The 21808-nt window shown below is 47.6% G+C and overlaps 1 protein-coding gene across 1 annotated transcript; it reads right to left on the bottom strand.

Annotated features, from left to right (window-relative positions):
• Positions 1 to 95: 95 nt before the first annotated feature.
• On the bottom strand, positions 96 to 7616 carry CNGA2 (cyclic nucleotide gated channel subunit alpha 2). The gene is made up of 6 exons (XM_045471128.1): positions 7482 to 7616; positions 7175 to 7267; positions 6363 to 6533; positions 5160 to 5267; positions 3416 to 3522; positions 96 to 3067 (listed from the first exon to the last, which is right to left on the bottom strand). Exons 1-6 carry the CDS (start codon positions 7589 to 7591, stop codon positions 1653 to 1655), a joined length of 2004 nt encoding a protein of 667 aa, XP_045327084.1. The 5' UTR covers positions 7592 to 7616; the 3' UTR covers positions 96 to 1652.
• Between the last annotated feature and the right edge of the window lie 14192 nt (positions 7617 to 21808).

Genomic DNA, 21808 nt, shown 5'->3' with positions numbered 1-21808 from the left:
GGAAGCTGAAAAATTCTGGAAATTTGTTTCACAACAATGTGAATGTACTTAACACTATAAAAATTGTACACTTAAAAATAGTTAAGATGGTAAATTTGATATGTATTGTACCGTGATTAGTAGATAGAGAAATAGAGACATAGAGAGATAGATGACAAATAGGCAGAAAGATAGGTAGGTAGATGATAGAGATAAGTGGTGTGCACAAAGGCATCTAAATCTGCATCTAGAGCTTCTTGCTCACTAATTAGCACTTGTCCTTTGGATTCCTGGTCAAGTGGTACCCACTCAAATATCTGCTTCTCCAGAAGATTGTCCACGAATCACCAGACGTAGTGTTTCTGTCAAGACCTGGATACTGGCAAATGGAAACTTAAGAGTTTCAGTGTGTTCACTTACTGCCCCAGTAATTAAACATTTTCTGAAAGCCTGACCTGGGCAAGGCATGTCCCCAAGGCTGAAGACAGAGCAGTGAAGGACAGTGTCTTGGCCCTGCCCTCAAAGAGCCCACAGTCTGGAAGGGAAACCAGAAAACCAACCATACAGCAAATAGCCAGGACACAGACTAGCAAGTGCTGTGGGAGCCTAGAGAGGGGATGATTGACTGCGTATGTGGGAGCTTTCTCTGAGAAGGTGGTGCCTGAGCTGAGTCCTGAAGGACAAGTCAGGCTTAGATAGCAGAAGACAGCAGAGAGAGTGTTCCAGGCAGGGTGAGTCCTGGATAAGAGGGAAAAAGAGGGGAGAAAAGGAAAGAATGTGAATAGCAGAGTTGAGCAATAACCACTAGTTTAAATTAATTTATTAACTTATAAGCGCCTCTACTGCAGATATGAACTTGAAGAGCCTCCCACACACTGCCAGCCTCAGGGCCTCTTCAGTAATGTTCTGTATAGAGGGGTGATGGCCAGAGCTCCCACCCACCTCCTTCTCTAGGTGGCATTTCCTTGCTCCTCACTCCCTGCCTTGGAATGGACCAGAAACGAGGAGAATAATCATCTCCCTGGTCCAGAGAAGCCTGCAGAGACCTTACTCCTGGATGGCAACATTAAAATGGATGGACAGACTAGGACTTGGAGTGCCTGATGGAGTGGCACCCCTAAGAGAACACTCTTCTACCTGCCCCCCTCCTTTCCTTGCCTTGGGATACAGACACTGGGTACCTGTGCTGTCTGTAGTCATTTCTTGAACTACATACATGTGCAGGAAAATGGGGATATTCACAACACATATTAGAAAAGCAAGGGCTAGAACCAAATGGGAAGTGGCTATGTGCAAAGGACCCGGGAGAGAGGGCAGTTTCACATTAGGGTACACGCTGTCCTGCAGATTTGCTTCTTCAGAACAGATCATTGCCCAGGCTTCCAGCCCTAGGACAGACCCCTTGAAGACAGTTCAGATGCTCCTCTCTTTCTTCCTCAGACTTGGACAGGCTAAAGCTCCTGGAAACTGAGCCAACATGGTCTACTTTGTGCATAAGCTTGGCTATTAGCTGGACTTGGAGGAGGGCTCCTAGATGATTGAGCCAAAAACCTAGGACAGAGAGGCTTTGGGGAGAATTCAAGAGGGTAATGCATACAAATATGGACACCTACACAGCTCTTCTAGTTCCTGGGGTCAAGGACAAGGCTGGTAAGGCAGTTGGGCCCAAGATCTTATGGCTTATCAACAGCAGCTGGCTCAGGGCTGTTCATCCCATCTGACAGGTAATCATGGTAATCATCTTCATTGTTCTGCTTCATCTTGGTTTCCAGAATGGTGATGCGCTGCTTAAGTTTCTGCTGGGCTCCCGTGTACTCAGCCAGCAGGCGGCCAAAGCGAGTGTGCAAGGTCTCCATGTTTGTCTCCAGCTGCTCTAGTTTCTCCTGCACGTCTACCTCCATGCTGGCTGCCACCTCATTCTCATCTAGCAGTCCCTCCTTTATCAAGATCTCCCGGCCCCTCTCCTCCAAGACCTTCTTGGCATCAGGGTACTCAGTCACAGCTTCCATAAGATCATCCTTGGATAAGCAAAAGAGATCTGAGTAACCAAGGCTGCGGATATTGGCTGTGCGTCGATTGCCCATTTTGCTGCCCTTAATGTTAAGGATACTGATCTCTCCAAAGCAACTCCCGGCTGAGAGCAGGGCATATTGAGTAACACCATCATCAGCCACTACTGCCAACTTGCCCTCCTTGATTATGTACATCTCCTTGCCAATATCACCCTTGCGGCAAATATAATCCCCAGGGCTGAAGACCTGAGGACGAAGCTTCAATACCAGCTCCACCAGCAGGCCAGCCTCACAATCCTGGAAGATGCGCACTTTTTTGAGGGTGGATAGATGGACATTGATGGCTATCTCAGCCCTCAGCTTTGCTGGCAAGTTCTTGAGAACTTCCCGCTCATCCACACTCTTCTTATTGGTCCACAGGTAGTCAAACCACTTAATGACCTTGGCTTCCATCTCCTTACTGACCTTTCGGAACTGCATGTAATGTTTGACAGCATCAATCTTGGCCTGGAATTCAGCCCGAGTGGCATTCATGTTGGAGATCATAGAGCCCACATTCCCCACAATGGTGGCAAAGATGAGGACACCAATCAGGAAGTCAAAAATGACAAATAAGTACTCCTCATCCTTTACAGGAGGTGGTGTCTCCCCAATGGTGGTGAGTGTCAGTGTAGACCAGTAAAGGCAGTAGATGTATTCCCTAGCCAGGTAACCATACTCAGGGTCAGTGATATTGGGATAAACCCAAGTGTCAACTCCAAAGCCAATGGACTTGGAGATGGCATAGTAGATGCAGGCATTCCAGTGGATGATGACCAAGATGTAAAGGACCAAGTTGCTGATTCGGAAGATGTTGGGATAGCTGGTGCGTGTCTCAGTGCGGTCAAAGAATTCAAACATGCGGGCAAAGTGTAGCAGGCGGTTAAAACGCAGCTCAGGGCTGTGGATGCCCACAGCAAAATAGATCAGATCCGTGGGAACGATAGAAGCTACATCCAGCTTGAACTGTAGGGTGTGGATATAGTTGTCCCGCAACTTCCTTGGATCTTTGACCAGCAGCCCCTGCTCCAGAAAGCCTAGTAGAGATGCAAATCAGTATATCAGCTCTGCTCTCAAGCTTGTCCTTCCTAATTGGCTAATGTTCAGCAAGGGAGAAACTGTGCATTCAACCCTCATTCCTAAAGAGAGGTATAGGAAATTCACATAGCAAAGCTAGCATGAAGGACCCCAAGAGATGATCCCAAGGTCTAAACCTCACTAGGCACATGGGGACTGTAAGATTCAAAGAGGAGCAGACACCAACCCGAGTCCCAGCCAGGCAGTTGAGTCTAACACTGTGTCAAGAGAGCTTCCTGAAAATGTGGACTCAGGATTTTGGACCTATGGGTCATGCTCCTGCCTGTGCATCACAGTTATTCACTTACCTGTGCGCAGTCGGATGAAGAGGTCCGCAATGTACACCACATCTGAGAAGTAGTCCAGCACTAGCCACACTAGGTAATAGGTTTTCTGTAGGTCACTGAAGCAGGCTCTGTAGGAAGACAGGACTGGACTTCACCCTCAAAGCCAGTCAAGGATCCCTGGAGGCCTCAAACTGAGTGCCCACTGACTGCAGGTCTTGGGATGGCTACCAGGATGCTGATGATTCACAGTCAGTCTGGTGTCATGCAGAAACTTAATGACAAGCAACTTTTACTCCAACTCTTATTATTGCATAGATATCCCTAAATAAACATCTACACTGACCATTACTTGTCTATCTCATCCACTGAACCATGAATGCCAAGAAGACAGAGACTACCTCTGAGTCATTACTGCATGCCCCACGCTCTAGCCCAGACCACCAGGATTTGACAAGTGTGAGTTAAATGAAAAACGAGTCATTGGAAGTATGAATTATAATACACAGCTGAATAGCCTCCATGCCCATCTTTTCAACATACACCTACTGAGAGCCCAATACAGAGCACTGTCCAATCCATGTCAGAGAGAAGATAGTAGTTGGGCTTAGCCTAAAGGTAGTGGTAATGAAGAAAGGTTGGAGGATGCAGGACAGTTTTAGGAGGAATTAACAAGACTTGGTGACTGAATGGATAGAGACCTAGGATATGGACATAATAGGAGATAGAACCCAGGATGATGGCCCAATGATTATATTAGTCAAAGGGAAAAGCAGTTAATTCTAACTACTTGGTCGCATTTCACATAAAAGCCCAACCCCCTCCTCTGCTGCACAAAGCCTACAGAATAGTCCTGTGACTGCCTCATGCTCACTTGGAGTCCTCCAGCCACACTAGGCCATCCTGAGACAAGGTTTTGATACTTGTTCCTCCTTCCCAGAAAGTTTCTTTCACCAACCTCATGTCTCTTGGGCATTTGTTTTGTTCATATTTGCTGCCAGTGTCTCCCACTAGCCTGAGAGCTCCAAGACAGCAGTAACCTGATGGATGTTCAGTCAAATCCTTGCTGAATGAATAACTGAAGTGGGGGATGGGGTGGAATGGGAAAGCTACCTGTAGAGAGTGGCTTTGGAACTGAAATTGCTAGAAGAATCTCCATAGGCTAAAAATAGGGAGAGGGAATTTTCTCTTGAGGCAAGAACATGTTATTATCCAAGAGTAGAGAATGCTGGGTTTGTCCAGAAGGTAGAGCTAGTGAGAAGACCAGGTCCAGAGGGCCTTGAAGGCTACACTGAGGGCTTGAACTTCATCCTGTCAGCAATGAGGGACAATTGAAGGGTTTGTGAGGAATGACTGACAATCAAATCCCAGTTTATACAAAGCATACTAGTTGCAAGTGTGAAGGATGCATTAGAGGGGACAAGAGTGACTAAAAGAAATGGGTGCAAGGCTGTTGTACTTGTCCCAGGGAGAAAGGAGGGTGGCCTTACCAAGGACAGTGTTGGTGCGGATGGAGAAGTAGGAACAGATTATAGATACCAGGCAAAGGATAGAGATGAAGCTTTAGTAGCATATTAAACTGGAAGGTGGGAAGGGGCATTGAGGGTTAATAGGGCAGAGGGAGGTGCCATTGGCAAGCAGAAAATTCAGAAAGAAGGCTGAGCTGGAATGAGCTCTGCGTCCATAGCTGAGACTGGTATTCTCTCAAACCCAAAGCCTGTGCCCTGGGCTTCTTTGGCCACCCCCTCCCAGATCCCTCCCTGCTCACCTGGCCACCAGCAGGCACCAATTGTAGAGGACAAGCATAGCAATGACAAATAGCCAGCGGTAGTACCAGTCCCCAGCTGGGTCCAAGACAAATAGTTCAAATTTCTTCCTGAGGAGACAGACAGAAGCCAGGCTTGGGGACTAGGTCCCCAGTGTGGCAGCACTCCAGCTCCCAGAGGCTAGGGGTCCCTTAAAAAGTAACACTTATGAGGATGTACAGAGTAAGGACTGAGTTGGCTCAGGGCCTCATTTTCAGAAAGCCACAACTTGGTACTGGGCATCTGAGTAGAGGTCACATAGATAAGAGTCACCCTTCTTCCTATTTTAACCCCACATACGCCCATTGGCTCCAATGACTTATGGAGACTCCTTGCTCAGAGGGCAAGGCAAGGGGCAGTGTCTTTATTGGGGTTGGCCTCAGGACCTAGGGAGGGACTTCCACAGGATGGTAATGAGGGCTCAGGGATCCCTGCTGGGAAGAAAGAGGAACTCAAAGCAAGTGAGTGCCATGTGCTTCCTGCCCACCCCACTCTCCTTGTTTGGTCTCTGGCCTCCAGCTCCCAAATCACTTTCCCAGAAGCTACGTCCTGTCTTGGCAAAAGCTCTTTTCCTCCACTGGCCAGAATTGTGGAATGCCGTCTTGGCCAGACATCCCCAGTTGCCTACTCATTCCTCAAAGAATAGACCCTCTGGTTCCACCTCTCTGCCCTCCCTACTCCTTCCTGTGCAGTTGTTCCAGGCCTTCCTTAGCCAGTTAGCCCCCAGTATGGCCTCTCCAAAGGCCCACCTCTGTACCTACATTGGCACTGGTGTAGTCATACTCTCAGCAGCACTCCCCAGTTTCACCCTTCTCTGCATTTACTGACTGCTGAAACTGAGAGGGGCTGGTACATATTTAGGTGCCCTTGCTATTTGCCTCATTAGCAGCAAGAGGACATATGAAAAAGGGCAGCTAAGGGAAGAAAAGCCACCAGGGGCTCCCATGGCAATTGGCCCCTGGAAGTTGGAAAGTTTGTGAACAAGGAAAATGGAATTGTACTGGAGTTAAAACCATAGCAGGTCTCCTCTGCCAACTCCTTTACCTGTCATGGCAGGGTTTGGTATAGACCCCAGTCTGTCCCTGGTGATGGCATAAGAAAGGTCACCAAACCCTACAATTGCATGCTTGGGAGTCCCTCCAGTCCCAAAAGCTGGAAAACTATACTTGGTGCCCTCGCCCTCGCCGTCCTTGTTGCCTTTGCCATCGTCTTGCTGTGTTGTCACGGTCTGGAGCTCAGGCCCACGGAAACGTTCCAGGAATGAGTCAGGTCGAGGTTCCTCCTCACGGAAATTCTTGTTGGCCCAGTCTCTGATGATCCCCACCAAGCGGACAATCCTAGAGATGACAGGGAGCATGAGCCAGAGAGGAGAATCATACTGTTCAGAAAGGACCCAGGCCCAAGAGCTCACTATCTGTTGAGGGAGATGGAGAGGAGACCCTGGAAACAGGCCAGTCTATGATGTCCCCCATGCTAAGAGTTGGGAAGGGGGCCAGCACTGAAGGCAGAGAGGAGTTCAGGTATGTCTCTGAATGCAGCCTGAGGGGTAAGGGATAGCTCTGAGAAGACTCCCTGTAGGAGGTGCCATGTCAGTTGCTTATGAAGAACAAATAGGTGGTTTCGAGCAAGATAAAGATTGTGCTAATGGAGGACAGGCCAGGAGGAAGATTGGCCTAAGTTTCTTGATTTCCCTATGGAGCCTTATGACTCTGGGCTGCAGATCTCAAGGTCCTCTACTTAGACCCTTTTGCTGGAAAAGATCCCCCCACCTTCTCTCAATTAGGAGACAGACAATTCTAAAGGGAATGATACACTGACAACTTCTAGCTTGCTCACAGGAGCCTCCTCAGAAGAAAACTGCTTCCTAGGGATCTTGGCAGAAAGGCTCAGTTGGAGTGAGACAAGGAGACTCATGGTAACCACTCTGATACGCCCCATGGGCAAGAACAGGTAGCAGGAGGGCAGTGGTGGAACCCACCTGCGGAAGCCACCCCTCCCCCGCTGGGGGGCATCCATCTCCGCCAGCCTCTGCAGTTCTGAGGAGGTGTCATCATCGGCTGTAGATTGTGGCCTGTAGAGGAAGGAGCAGAGTTGACCAAGGTTTCTCTGGGCATACTTTGTCTCCTATTATACTTTTATCTCCTGGAAGGTGCTTAGAAATCCCATGGTCCCTTTAGAGGGTAACTTTAAGCCAAAGATTGTTTGCTCTGTGGCAGTAAGGCAAAGCTGGGAGAAAGGAGAAGCCTCCAGGTCATCTCTGAAACCATCCAATCCAATAGATTCACCTGCTGTTTGTCCTGTTGTCATCTTTGCCATTGGCCTTGATGGCAGGAGGTGCATGGAAGTTGTGGTTATTGGCTGGGGAACTCTTCACACCATTGGATTTTTCTGTCATCCTCCATGTATGACTGATATCCTCACCTGCTAGAGAGATGGCCAAGAGGAAGCTCACAGACAATCTTAGATACCATATAAAGTAGAAGAGTTTCAGGTGAGCAGTGAGAACAGAACCAGGGCTCACCTGGCAAACCTCAGCATTCCTGGGTACTGCTATGGCAAAGCAGGACAGGGGGATCCAGCACTGCCTAAGTACCAGGCTCTAAACACCAAAAGGTGATGGTTCTGTCCCCACCATGCCCGGTAATTTAAAAGGAAACAGGAGTAAATTGCAAAATGTGTTTATTTTTCTTTTACTGCAGTGAATTTTTTGATAAATTGACTATCAATGCTAAAATGGAACAAAACAGTGGCACCTGAGTGGCCCAGTCAGTTAAGCATCCAACCCTTGATTTTGGCTTAAGTCATGATGTCACAGTTTGTGATATTGAGTCCCATGTCTGACTCAGTGCTGACAGCATGGAGCCTGTTTGGGATTCTCTTTCCTTCTCTCTCTCTCTCTCTCTCCTCTTCCCCTTTCTGTCTCTCAAAATAAAATAAAATAAAATAAACAAAAAAATAGATAAAAACTGTCTAAGACATCTTCTGGTGCTTTGGCTTTGCAGATGTCTTGCGCATGCTTACACTGCTGAGCACCTCCAAACAAGCCACTGCCCCAAAACTCCTGCCCCATGGAACGAGATGTATCTCCTTGGCCCAAAACAGCTGCCACCTCCCCGGCTCTCTGACTCTCCTGACCCAAGACCACATTAAAACTCATGCTCCTCAGGTGGGAGTCCATTTTTCATTGACTCTTTCAACCAGGGGTACTGTCTCTGGGGATCCTCCTTTCAGCTCCAGTTATATTCTTTCTAGCACACATTCCAAGTAATGTCGCACAAGCTGAGAAACAAAGAGGAGCTCTGTGTGTCGAGCAGGGAATGAAGAGGAGAGAAGGGAGAGCTCCCATAGGCTCCATGAGCTCCATGGGCTCCATAGGTAGTGGTACCAGGCAGGACTCTCTCCTTTGGGCTACAGGGAGCCTTGGAAGAGCTGAGAAGTAGCATAGGTAGAGCAGCATTATATTCTAGAAATATCCTCTGGCTGCTAGGTAGAGACTGGATTAAATGGGGAACAAGATTGAAGGCAAGGTGGTAGGGAGAAAGCTGAAGAAGATGGTGCCAAGAGAGCCTGAGGTGAGTAGAGTGTAAAACTACTCAGGAGGGAGAAAAGGCAGGACTGAGAGATGGATGGGAGAGCAAGTGGGTGGAATCACACAAAAAGAGAATACAGAGTGAGGGACCAGTTCAGAGCTCTGGAGAACCCTAACATTTAAGATATGAGTAGAGGAGGAGGTGTCCACAAAATAGACTAAGAACAAGGAGCCTGAGAGGGAAAATCCAGAAGAGAGACAGGAGATTGTATTCTGCAGTATTTCCTGGCATGGTGTCAGGGGGTTGGGGCAAGAGAGACTCAGGGCAGCTCTTCTCTGCTCAGGCTGGTCGGCATGCCCCACCAGATTTTGATCATAAATGGTCAGCACACTCCCCAGGTTACCTATGGCCCCTACTGCTGAAACCCTGCCACTCCCCACCTTTTCATCTCCCCCTCCCCATCCACCTGTTCCAGCGTCTGAAGCCGTCACCATGGTGATGGCAGGTACATCAAGCTCCGTGGTGAGTGGTAATAACAAGCAGCCTCAAAGCTGCTCCCCTGGTGCTCTCTGTGGGACTACGGCACTGGGATGCTAATGAGGGCACCTGAGGAATAGGAAGCAGCATCTCTGAGTCCCTGCTTGGACCCTAGAGGCAGCAGACCATGGAGACAGAAAGTTCCAGGCAATGCAAACAAAGTTGATGCCATTCACACTGATCAGAGTGGGCCTCGGTAGAGCACTGTTTAGTGAATGAACAGCAGGGGTACAGGTGGGGCAGTAAAGGGCAAATCCACTGCAAGGATAGAGAGTACACTGGTGTGAGGGGGCTAGACCCAGAGTGGAGAGTGAGCAGAGGAGGTCAAGCCAGCCCAGGGAGGCTGCAAACACCAAGCAGAGGACTAAGGACAGCCTCTCACTGATAAACATCTAGTGCAGGTGCTGCCTGTCACAGTTGGACCTCTTCCTCACTTACTAATAGCAGTGTAATTTACAGTGTAATATTAAGCATCCCTAATAGCAGTGGCTCTCAGCCCACAAAAGGGACAGCTCTGGGGGCACATAAAATTTATGCCCTCTCTAAGGTCCTAGCACCAAGACAGATTCCTATCCCATGATTTCTATTCCTTCTCTGCTGGGAACAGACCCTTCCTTCAGTCTGGTTGCCCAGCAGCTGCCCTGCCACACACACTTTTATTCATCAGAACCACCCTTTCAGGCTGCTTGGCAGGGAACAAAGGCAGGCAGCAATCCCCTTACCCTGTAGGCAGCTAGGCCACTGGTTCTCATCCTCACACTCTCCAAAAATTTCATCTAGTCCTAAGCCTTCATTTACCATCATGTTCCAAAGCAAGATCAGAACCCAGGCGTCTCTCCAAAGCTACCCACCCATATCACCAGCTGCCTGGTAGAAATCTCCTTTGAGGCACATTAAATACAACATAGCTGAAACTAAACTTGACACCTTTGCCTACAAATTGGTTTCTCCAGGTTACCCATCTCATAAAGGGGCCTGCCTTCTACCCAGTCATCCAAACCAGAAACTTGGATGTCAACCATAACTCCTTGTTTCCTTCCATCATCACATCAAGAGAGTCTCTATCCTCAGTCAAATGAACCCCCAAAGTATCAACAATCTGTCCATCCACTGTCTTCCATTCCCAAGGCACTGGCCTGGTCTCAAGTCTTCACTATTGCTCTCTAGACCTGCTGCATCAGACTGTGACTGGCCCAATCCTCACCAGGCTCTGGACTGGAGGGAAGACATGGACACTATCAGGGTTTGCTGGGAGTTAAAGCTCTCCAAGGGGATGAGAGCATAGAAGGAAGTGGAGGGGAGTTCTGAGGACCTGTAAAGGTGAAAGGTGACCCAAGGAGCTGAAAAAGTGGGAGTGACTGAGGACAAGCCCCAAAGAAGGGAGATTTTCAGGAAGGGAGGAGGCTTCAGGAGCCCACCCTTGCATCAAGAAGAGCAGGATTGCCTGTGGGGCCTGTCTTTGTCTACTGCCTCAAGCAAGAGCAGCCTCCAACCTTCTGCCTCCCTCTCCTCTGGCAATCATTAGATTATTCTCTGTATTTATAGGTTTGATTCTACTTTTTGTTTGTTGGTGGGGAGATGGGAAAAACAGGTGAAAGGGAGTGGAAAATACAGGCTTCCACTTATGGAATTAATGCATAACAAGGATAAATGAAGGTACAGTGTGGAGAATATAGTCAATGATATTGTAATCGTGTTGCAAGGTGACATATTGTAGCTACACTTGTGGTGAGCACAGCATGACAGAGAAGTTGATTCACTATGTTGTACGCCTGAAACTAATGCGACATTGTGTGTCAACTATACTTAAATTTTCTAAAAAAAAAAAAAAAGAGCAGCCTCTGGGAGTGGTGGTAAAAAACAGCATGTTTTGCAGGGTTTCATAAGTAAGGAGTAGGAGGTGAGAAAGAAAAGATATGAATATAGCTAACTCTTTCCAGAAGCTTGACTGAGAGAGAAAGGAGAGAGATAGAGGTTCTCTGTGTTGCTCCTGTTATTCTTTTACTAAAAGGAGATTTTTAAAAAAGCAGGTATAAAGTTTTTGAAGAACAATTCAACAGATAATGAAAGTGTCTGTGCATGTGACCAATTCCATTTAAGGCTGGAGCTCATGAAACATGGATATAATGGGTGGCTCCAGGTACCAGAGGAGTAAGGGGAGACTTATGAAGAACATAGAGGGAGGGGCCAATAATGAATAGACTAGGAAGGAAGGAGGTGACAGACAGACAGGTCAGATGGGGATGGGGATATTGTGAGAAACACCCGAAGGGGCTCAGTCATGTGAGAATTCTTACATTCTCAGTGAAATGAAAGAGGTTTCATCTTCAGAGGCATCAGGCAACAGTAGATGCAGACTGGAGACCAGAAGGTTTGCAATGGCTGCTGCAGGGTTACACAGGGGAAACTGAGTAAGTGTGAGGGCAGGACTAGGCTGGGCAAGAAAGACAGCACATCATGTAACTGGCAAAGGGAAGAGAAATGAGTAGAGTCCTAGATGGAAAGTGGGACACCCAAGGAAGAAAGCTTTCAGAGTAACACAATGATTCTGTAAAAAGGCTGACGTCAATCATGATATACTTCTGGACCTCTTTTCTCTTCACCTACAAGTTGAGCAACCAACCCAAAACTTTTATAGAAAAACAAGATCCAAGGAGTTTCTTGGATCCTGGTTGAAAGCATTCTGAGGACAATTCCTTCAGAGATGCTAAAGCCAGGGACAGAAGGGACAAAGTAGTCATACAGCCAAGACAAAAAGGCAGATTAGCTTCCCGTTTGTGGCTCATTCAAATGCTCACTGCTGCCTGGTACTCTTTTATTCACTCACCTATCCCATGCATATTTCCATGGCACCTATTGTGCATCAGGTCTGTGATAAGTGCTGAGGTTAAAGAGAGTTTGGCCGAGTCTCTGAAAATGTTGTTCCCAGAATAAAAGTGAAGAGAGGAGCACAAGTCATCCTCAGAGTCACTTCTCAATTCATGTCTATTCTGTTTGTCAACAACATTTGACACATCTTATCTACTCTCTCTTTCTTGAAATAAGGGGTTCCACTCTTTTTGTTCTCCTCCCTCACTGGCGACTTCTTACAGCATCCTATAAAAGCATCTTCCTCTTTCCTAACTTTAAAGTTTGGAGTTTCCTGAACTCAGTCTCTGGATGGATCCCTTATCTGTTCTTTCATTTCCTCAGTCAGGGTTGTGGCTTTAAACACATCTGTATTCCGATGACTTGCAAATTTATAACACCAGCCCAGCCTCTCACCTGAACTCCAGTTTGCCTCCCTGACATTAGGAAACAACGGTCAATGACCACTAAGAGACAGGAAGAAAATGATCCCTACACTTGCCCCAGATTACTTTTGTGAGAGGTCCCAGACTGTGTCACAGAGACAGGAAACCCAGATGGAGCCTTATAGATTCCTTGGATTGAGAAGACAGACGAGAATATCCAAGGAAACCAAGGCAGTTAGAGTTTGCAGAACAGAGTACTGGAGAAGAGAGAACTGCAAAGAGACACAATTCTGGAGATGTGCAGAAACCCTTTCAAGTATTCACCTGACCATTTATTAACACACACCTATGATGAAGGAAGTTATCTATGGCTGGGGAAATAATGATTCCAAAAAATTAGAGGTAATAGCTCCCAACCCTAACACAGGGCTTAGAATAGTGTCTGATGCCACCAACTAGACTAGAAAACCTAATGATTAATGGGGTATTGGGTAGAGTATCCAGAAGGGTCCTGATACTGTAATGGAGAATAATTCATTCCTAGACTGAACCCTGTTCTGGTCCCACTGAAAAAGTCTGAAAAGCAAAACTCAAAAGGATCAAACCCTTTCCAAATAACTTAACTTCATCCCAGAGCAAGACCCAAAAATATTTTTAAGAATTAAAAAAAAAAGTATCTAGCATCCAACAAGGTAAAATTCACAATGTGTGGCATCCACTTAAAAATTACCAAGCATACAGATAATGTCTCCTTAATGATGAGGAAATTATCTACCAATTAAAATAAATCCAGAACTGATACAAGTGTAAAATTACCAGACAAGGGTATTAAAATACTTAAAGTAACTATATTCCATATGTTGAAAAAGTTAGGTAAGAGTATGGAATATATGAAAAAACCCAGATCAAACTTCTAAAGATGAAAACTACAAATTCTGAAATGAAAAGTACATTAGATAGAACTAATTGCCAATCAGATGTTGCAAAGAGATTAGTAAACTTGAAGACAACAAGTTTCATGTTGTTTAGTGTATTTTGTCTAACATAATAAAATTATCTAAAATGAGGGATGCCTGGGTGGCTCAGTCAGTTAAGCATCCAATTTTGGCTCAGGTCATGATGTCACAGCTCATGAGTTCAAGCCCCACGTCAGGCTCTGTGCTGATAGCTCAGCTGATAGCTGAGCCTGCTTCAGATTCTGTGTCTCTCTCTCTCTCTGCCCTCCTCTGCTGGTCTCTGTCTCTGTCTCTCTCTTTCTCTCTTTCTCAAAATAATAAATATACATTAAAAAATTAAAAAAAAATCAACTGTCCAAAATGAAGCACAAAGAGAAAAGAGAAACAGGAAAAGAAACAGCAAAACGTCAATGAGCTGTAGGACAACTTCAAGTGGCTTAATATAGGTGTTGGTGAAGTTCCTAAAGGAGAGAGAGAAAAAAATATATATTTGAAGAAATAATGGCCAATTTTTTTTTCAATTTTGAGAAAAACTATAAGCCCACAGATACAAAAATCTAAATGACCTAAGCACAAGAAAAATCAAGAAAATGATACCAAGGCACATTATAATCAAATTCTGCAAATCCATTGATAATGGAAAAATCTTTAAAGTAACCAGAGAAATAAGACACATTATGTACAGTCACAAAAGTAAAACTGAAATCAAATGTCCAATAATAAAGGTAGAACCTGATAGTAATAAAGGCAAAATCTGTCTCTCAGGCTTTCCTCCCAACTTCCAACTGGACATCATTCTCTGGCTCCCCTTGGACAACAGCAGTTCACCTCATCCCAAATCACACTGAATTCACCACCACCATCAGCCTTTCAAAAGACATTTGTGACCAACTGAGACTTCAAGCCTTCTGCTTCTGGCCTTCAGTGTGGCTTGGTACTCAAGCTTCTTCCTGAAGAGCATGTCCGGGCTCAGTCTCTCTGTGCACAGCTTCTCACCAAGTTTTCAAAGTCCTAGGGTGAAATCCACACTATGCCACCCTTCTTGTCAACACCGTCCTGCACTAGAATGTACACTGCCTGAGGGCAGGCATCAGCATCTGCATTGTTAGGCACTGCATCCCCACATAGCACTGAAGCTGGCTCCTGGAAAGCACTGATATACACATTGATGAATGAAAGTAAGGAAGAGATGGAGAGAGGGGTAAGAAAACATAAACCTTAGTGCAGTTCTGAGGAATCTCAGAAGACTCAGCTCAGAAGAGGAAACTGCTAGTAGAGAGACTCACTCCAGTGCCGCTTCCTGGAAATCTCATGAGTCCCTCCAGGTGACCAAGTATCCCAACTTCTTTTACAGTCCAGGCCATCTTGGCCTCAGATTCAAGTTAATACCAGCCAGAGTTTTTATTCTATGATTAGGAAGGGAATTCTTCCATGACTGACAGCCTAGAAAGGTGGGCTCCAAGTCTCAAGCCAGAAGCTAGTGCCTCAGATATTCAATCCTAGCCATTGCAGCAGAGAAGGTCCTAGGCTGCAGGCAAAGGATGGTACCAAGAGGTGAGTCATGCACACCATGGGTGGCTGGGAGGTAAGGGCAAGCCAGCAGGAAAGCAGGGAGGTAGGCAGGCAGGCAGACAGTGACAAGAAGAACCAAGAAGAAGCTAGAACCTGGGGGTACAGAGGCAGCTTCTCACTCATTCAGTAGCTATCATATGCTCAGTATTTGACCTGAGTTAATTCACTTAATCCTCACAATCTGATGAGTCTGATACTATTATTATTCCCACTTCACAGATTCAAACCTAAGCAATCTGGCTCCAAAAGCACACTCAGCCACAGGGCCAGCCTGGAAGGTGAACAGAATCAAGAAATCGGGCATGACTACCAAGAGGAGAGTTAGGTCATAACTGCACCAGGCACTGCAGGCTCTTGTAGAGCTGAAATTGCAGTGACTCCTTGTACCCCAGGCTTTGAGGGACATCTGAAAGGGGCCCAGCTATGGCAAAGGAGAATTAGCAGGAGCTGAGAGTGGGCAACCCCAAGCTGGAGGTGGAGTAAGTACCTGGAACGCAGTAAATCCTTGATGTTTATCCACTTTTGGTTATCATCAGCCACCCTGAGGTCAGGCTCCAGCATAGCTTCTTTAAGAAACAGATGCTTAAGAACTATTTGTTGAATGAACAAAGTCTCCAGAGAGACAGGACTTTGTACAAGAGGTCTAGTAGGCCAGCACAGTTGACCATTCCTTTGGCAATGGGCTGCAGCCTCTAGTGTAGACACCATGACATCAGAAACTTGCCATGGTTTGGCTTCCTTTGCCAAGACAGAATTCATTTCCTTACAAACTTGGGGTTAGGGCATTATTTCTGACATCAGCCATACTCAGTCCATACCCCAGGGGAGGGAGGCTCTTCCTAGGATAGGCTGGTCCCTAGAGATAGTAGTTCATATCCCCAATACCTGTTGTCCCCACTGAGAAGCCCCTTCTGTGCTCCACATCCCCAGGTGCCCATTGGCCATCTCTATCTCCTGGGGGCAGTCATTGGGCCTTGGACTCAACATGTCCCAATCTGACATGACCTTCTGACCCCAGCCCCAACTCTTATCTCCCCAGTGCCTTATCTTGAGAAAGCCACATCTACCCCCACAGGTGCTTAGTCCAGAAAGCTAGGAATCATCCTTGTTATGCCCCACTCCATCTGTAAATCCTGTTGGTTCTACTGCCGAAACCTTCCTTCAGTACCTTCTTTCTTGTCTAGCCTGACTGCTGTTGCCTTAGGCCTGACCTCAACTCTTGTCACAGCCTTCTGACTCTTTGCTTCTTTGCCTCCAAACCCACAGCCCTACCTCATCTCTACCTTCCACACTACAAGAGTGAGTTTAGTAAGTCTATACCAGGGTCTGTCTGTCACTCCTGCATCCAAAACCCATGGAATGGGCAGATGCCCTCACCTTAGAAATAAACTTTTTCAGAGCAGGGACTTGTCTATTGTGTTTAGTCATTAATCTCAAAAGCCTAGCCCAATGATAAGCACATATGTATTTGGGAACTGAATGAACGAACAAATGAATGAATGAATGAATGAATTTCCTGAACTTGCACTTTCCCAAATCTATATCTTGTTTTATTTTCACTTTTACCCACTTTATTTGTATCATAAACTTGTCATTTACTTACATGCTTATTGTCTATCCCTCACAAGATAGTTACATCGACATGAATAAGGACATGGTGTGTTAAGTACTTACTGAATGGGTATATGAATCATCTACATGACAAATTCCAAACTCTGCATTTGGGCATTCAAATCTCTTCTGGATTTCACCAGACCTATCTTTGCAACCTCATCTCTTATGGAACCATCTCATGTTGGAGCCTGGTGGGGTGTGGCCAGGTCTGGTCCTAGAAGTTTTGAGGCCATCATGGCACCTAAGGGCCAACCAACTATACACCCTGTCAGCCACAGTTGGGGTTCAACTCAAAGCACATGTATCCAGTCCAAGCACTTAATGTCACTCCCTTTAGGTAAGGCAGCCATCACCCTGGAGGCTTCACCTCACAAGTGGTACTAAGGGCTCTTCTCATGCTCTTTCAACAGCAGGGACAGGACACTGGCAGGAAATCTAGAGACTAGGCCACCTCAACAGTAGATGCCTCTTATGGCCACAGGCCAACATGGATGGAGGTGACACTTCCTGGCCTCGGGTCAAGCTGAGATAAAGGGCAAGCTCAGCTGAGGGGCCAAAATGGAGAGCCTGTCCCTGCCCTAGGCCTGGGTGTGGAATCTTTCCCCAGTCAGAAGCTCCAAAAACTTGATTGCAGATGTAATCAAATGATAGAAGGGCTGGCTCCCAAAGCCTGAGAGGCCTGTAGTGGTAACTCTTCCTCAAGGCTCTTCTGAAGAAGCCAGAGTGAACTCAAAGGGCTGAAAGCAAAGACTGAAATCCCAGTAGGAGTTCTGAAAGAAGCACTACATAACCCCCACCCCTACCTCCATTGTTCCTCATATGCAGAGAGCCATGGAGCTCCAAGTGGCACACTCCCCATCCTCTGAGGCTGGGATACACAGAAATGCCCTGGGCTAGGCAGACAGTGGAGGCAGGTGTAGGAGGTAAGACCCACAAGATTCTCCTTCTCTCCCACCAAACCCTGTCTGGCCAAGTAGCCCCTCAGCCCCTCTACTTCAAGCCTCCTCAAACCACTCTCTTCCACTCTCCTAGAAGAGAACAAAGACTTAGCAGCCTTGCACCAAGCTTAAGATAGAACTCTGTGTCTACATACTCCTAGAGCCCCCAGGATTTCATTCAGCTGCTATGACAAGGGACAATGGTTCCCCACACAGCCACTTTCCCTCAGCTTCCTGGGAAGACCAATCACATGAAATACCATGTCAAGACAGGCTCTAGGACCTGTACACTTTCATGGGCTCCTGCCCCTACCACATGGAGACCACCAGCCCTGGCCACAAGATGGTGTCAGCCCTTGATCAGTGGCTGCCTCAACCCAATGCCTGTCCCTTTCCTTACCAATCAGATGGTTTCAGAGGCAGGCTGTCCCCTGGCCACAGTCAGCATCCATTGGTCCGTCTGCGAAGCCTCCAATCAGAGATAAGACCTTGGGGAATCATCAGCACTTGACGCCAGCAGTGACCTCCTAGTGCTCCTAGTCCCAAGCCTGTGGGGTCCCTTAATCCCCACCCAGCTGGGAGCCCCCCAGTCAGAGAGCTTCCCCACGCTCCCTGACACCAACAGGAGAGGCTGACAGTGGCCCAGAGGAGCTCATGCCCACAGCTGCAGCAAGCTCAAGACCCTGGCTCAGAGTGGCACCTGCCCACTGGAGAAGCTGCTGGGCCTGCTGGCTGGATGCGTGACCTTGTCACTGTGGGCCTTCTACACCTCAGGCTATAAGCAGGCAAGGGCTGAATGCTGTGCTGCCTGCTTGTGGGAGCTGCTTGTCTGCCCAGATCTAGGAGCCAGCCCCTCCCAAGCTCCCTGAGGAGCCCTCGCTTACATGGAGCATGCATCACTCAGGGCTTTGCGTCTGGGGACTCAAAGCTGCCAGCTCACTGCCCCCATGCAGCTGCCTCCTGGTCTTGGTCACAGTCATGGCAAGACTACCTCACTAGATGGCAAACCAAGGAGAAACCTGGGAAACAAAAGAGATTCTTGGGGTGGGACAAGGTTGGAGAGGAACCCATTACTTCTTCTCCAGCTCTGTCTGAACTTGGACTCTAAGAGGGGCCATGGTTGGGGAAGTGAAAGAAGTCAAGGACCCTTGGGTGGCAAGTCATTAGCTCCTTTGCAAGAGACCGGGATTTCAGCCTGCTACCAGGTACAACAGAGCCCCCTCCATGCAGCTCACATCTCTCTCTCCACATGCCCACCTTCCTCTGCCAGGCTTCCCCAGCTGCTGGGAAGCCAACTTGAGACAAAACTAGAATATTGAGTTTCAGCCTTTGCCAGGGCTGATAGGGGTTTAGGGACGAGTCCAGTGGGGCAAACATGACCAGAGGCTTACAGTTTTCCTTACTGTACACACAGCTGGGGAATTACCTCATCCCTGAGCGGGTCGCGTGGGGTGGCTTACATGAGATCGTGTGCACAAGGCCCAGGACACAAACAAGTACGTGTATCTGCATGTGACAGTGACAGTTTGCAAGGATGCACACCAAGCTGAACATGGGAGTTAGTTCTATAGAGGGGCTTAACATTGTGAGATAAAGGGATTTGTTAGCTAAACCTATAATGTTTGTTGTTTTCAGAAAGATATCATCAAGCAGGACTCGTGTAATTATTTTTTAAATGTAATGTGCTGACACATAGTAGGTGAACCAAAGAAAGTAGTGCTCAGAATTGACTTACTTTTATGCCAAAGTATTTTCCACAGGGGGCATGTCCTAAAGACCAGACTTGTATGACTAAGGTAAGGCCAGCCCTCCTTTCAGGAGGCAATCAGGTCAGAATTGCTCTCCAGGGACCCTGGTCAGAGGCTATCCTACCAGACCTTTACTTCTACTAAATGCCAGGATGCAGAAGGCAATGGAAGCAGTGCCTTCCTTCTAGCAGCTCCTGATCCAGTGTGGGCATCAGCTATGTACTCCTCTAATGCAAAGCCTGGGCAGCCCATAGGAAGTTTCATAGAGGAACAATAAACAGCACACTCCAGAAGAACCCCTTCTACCACATCCAAGTATAAATGAGTCTTTCTGCTCCTCCACTTGCCCAAGAAGTTCAAACCTTCTTGGGAGATGGGTTGGGCTAATGCTGGAGTGCTTGGGCAAGGCCAGAGCAGCTTGGCAGGGAAACAGCATCAAGGAAGCAGATGCTCCCAATGGATTATAGTCAGAGGGCCTAGTAGGAGGTGCCAACCCCTATAATAGGGCCCATAACAGAACTCTGCAGAAGGACCCACTGCCTATCTCCCAGGTTGCCATGGAGAATAGCATAGGGAAGCTTTGGCTCCATTTCCGCTCTGGAGGGCTCCATAGATGGAGTGGGCAGGCAAGGCTGGTAGCCAAGTAGTCACACCACAAGGCAAAATATGGAGGCCAGCCAGGGCCTAGGCAAGTTCTCCACCTTAGCTTACCTAGCCCGAGAAACATTTCTCCAGGGGGCTGCCACACTGTTTGTTTGCAACTTAGCTAAATTGCTCCCAAGAGTAAACCTTTGTTTCACAACATATTTTCAGCCAGACTTCTTTTGCAAACATGTCCCTGTCTGCTCACACACACATGCAGACCCATGTCCCAAAGGCTTGCCCCAGCCTACAGAACCCTTCTCTTCCTCTGAGCCTTTTGGCATGGCCAGCTGGAACAGAAGAAAGGGGTGGCTTTCAAAGAGCCACTCAAGGGGAGACCTCATGGCATCCTTAACTCCAGGCCTCTACACTCTGCTTGGCTGGTCTTCCATGCCTTCAAAGGCAGTGGGAACTTTGGCCTTGTCGCTGTTCCCCTTAATAAGTCCCTATACTTTGGGGCCTGGTCTGCCTGAGGTTGTGGGGAGGGAACGGGTGGCCTGCAAAGAAGTCCTCCAGCCTTACTCTTAGCCTTCAGATGATTCTTGTGCTCTAGGGCCCATTTGGAGGAGGCACAGAGGCTTCAGCTTCTCCCCAGGCCTCTTGGATTTCCCAACTAGAAGCATTTGTCTCTAGAGCAGCAGCCTTCTCCCCATTTCACCGAGGGACTTCCTCTGGCACCCCATTACCCTCTCTACTTTGAGACCAAAGAGGGAAGCCCCCAACTGTTTCTTCATTAAGTGTTCTTGTCTCCGCTTTCAGCAGGGTCCAGGCCCCAGTGACCACATGTATGGTATCCCTCAGGGCTGACAGGAGGTTCCTGAGACTCAAGAGTAGAAGAATACCCTCATTTTATGGGGACCACTGAGCACCAGAGATGGGTGGGGCAGGGGCAAAGTAGGCTTATGACTCAAGTCTCTCTCTTTTATTCCCTCCTTCTTTCCATCCCTCTCCCACTATCTCTCATCCTCCTTTTCCTCTCTCTCTCTCTCTGTCTGCCCCCCACCCCCTTTTCTTTCACACACACATATAGTCATGTTTATTTTATGTCTAATGACTAACATACTCTCTTACTTTTGTAGATGGAGAAGCCTTGACAGATTTGGAAGATTGGGGAAAGTCCAGTTAGCCACCAAAGCCTATGAGTAGCTTCTGGGTCCCTGCCCCCCAAAACATATGTATTTATCCCTTGGTCCCAGGAAAAGGGGCAAAAGCTCTTCCCAAGGCCTCCTGGAGCTGAGCACAACTGCCTTTATATTCACCCAGGCCAAGTCCTACTGCCCTACCAGCAATCCACTTTGAGGTGAGCTTCATGGGGTCATGGACATGGGGGAGAGAGGTTCAAGATTCCTCCATGTGACCTTGCATCCAGCCTCTAGAGTTGAGTTGGGGCCTTGTCCCCATCAAGTCTATATGAGACAGGCAGAGCCCTAGCCTGGGACACAGGAGAACCCGTTCTAGCCCTAACCCTGTCTCAGTATTGTTGGATGACCCAGGACCATGTTCTCCCTCTGCAGGACTCAATTTCCTCCTGGGAAAATAGAAAAGTTTCTGGTCCCTTCCAGGAGATTTCCTCTGATTGAGTGCCTACAATTCCTGACCCATACAAGCTGCTGCAGAACTTCTTCCCCACAAGCACTCACTGGTATAAACCCAACAGGAAGGACTTTGCCAATTCCTGTCCCTAAGCAGGCTCTCTACCTGGGCAGGGAGTCTTGGGGAGGAGGGGGAGGAAGGAACCAGGACTTATTGGGTGTGGCATCATCCCAGTCCCTGCAACAGTGACTTTGTTCAGAGTTGCTGTCCTCACATGAATCCTGGATGTAAGAAGTTCAGACACCAGAG

This window comes from Leopardus geoffroyi, chromosome X (genome assembly GCF_018350155.1).
Source record: "Leopardus geoffroyi isolate Oge1 chromosome X, O.geoffroyi_Oge1_pat1.0, whole genome shotgun sequence".
Taxonomy (NCBI): Eukaryota; Metazoa; Chordata; class Mammalia; order Carnivora; family Felidae; genus Leopardus; species Leopardus geoffroyi.
This window is presented reverse-complemented; position numbering and strand designations above follow the sequence as displayed.

What these genes read in the sequence shown, in the direction of transcription:
- CNGA2 (XM_045471128.1), bottom strand. Translation starts at nt 7,591, where the DNA reads ATGACAGAAAAATCCAATGGTGTGAAGAGTTCCCCAGCCAATAACCAC. An exon ending in GGGAGGGGTGGCTTCCGCAG is followed by an intron (nt 6,534 to 7,174) that starts GTGGGTTCCACC and finishes TGTCATCTCTAG; the next exon opens with GATTGTCCGCTTGGTGGGGA. An exon ending in GGCGAGGGCGAGGGCACCAA is followed by an intron (nt 5,268 to 6,362) that starts GTATAGTTTTCC and finishes CTGTCTCCTCAG; the next exon opens with GAAGAAATTTGAACTATTTG.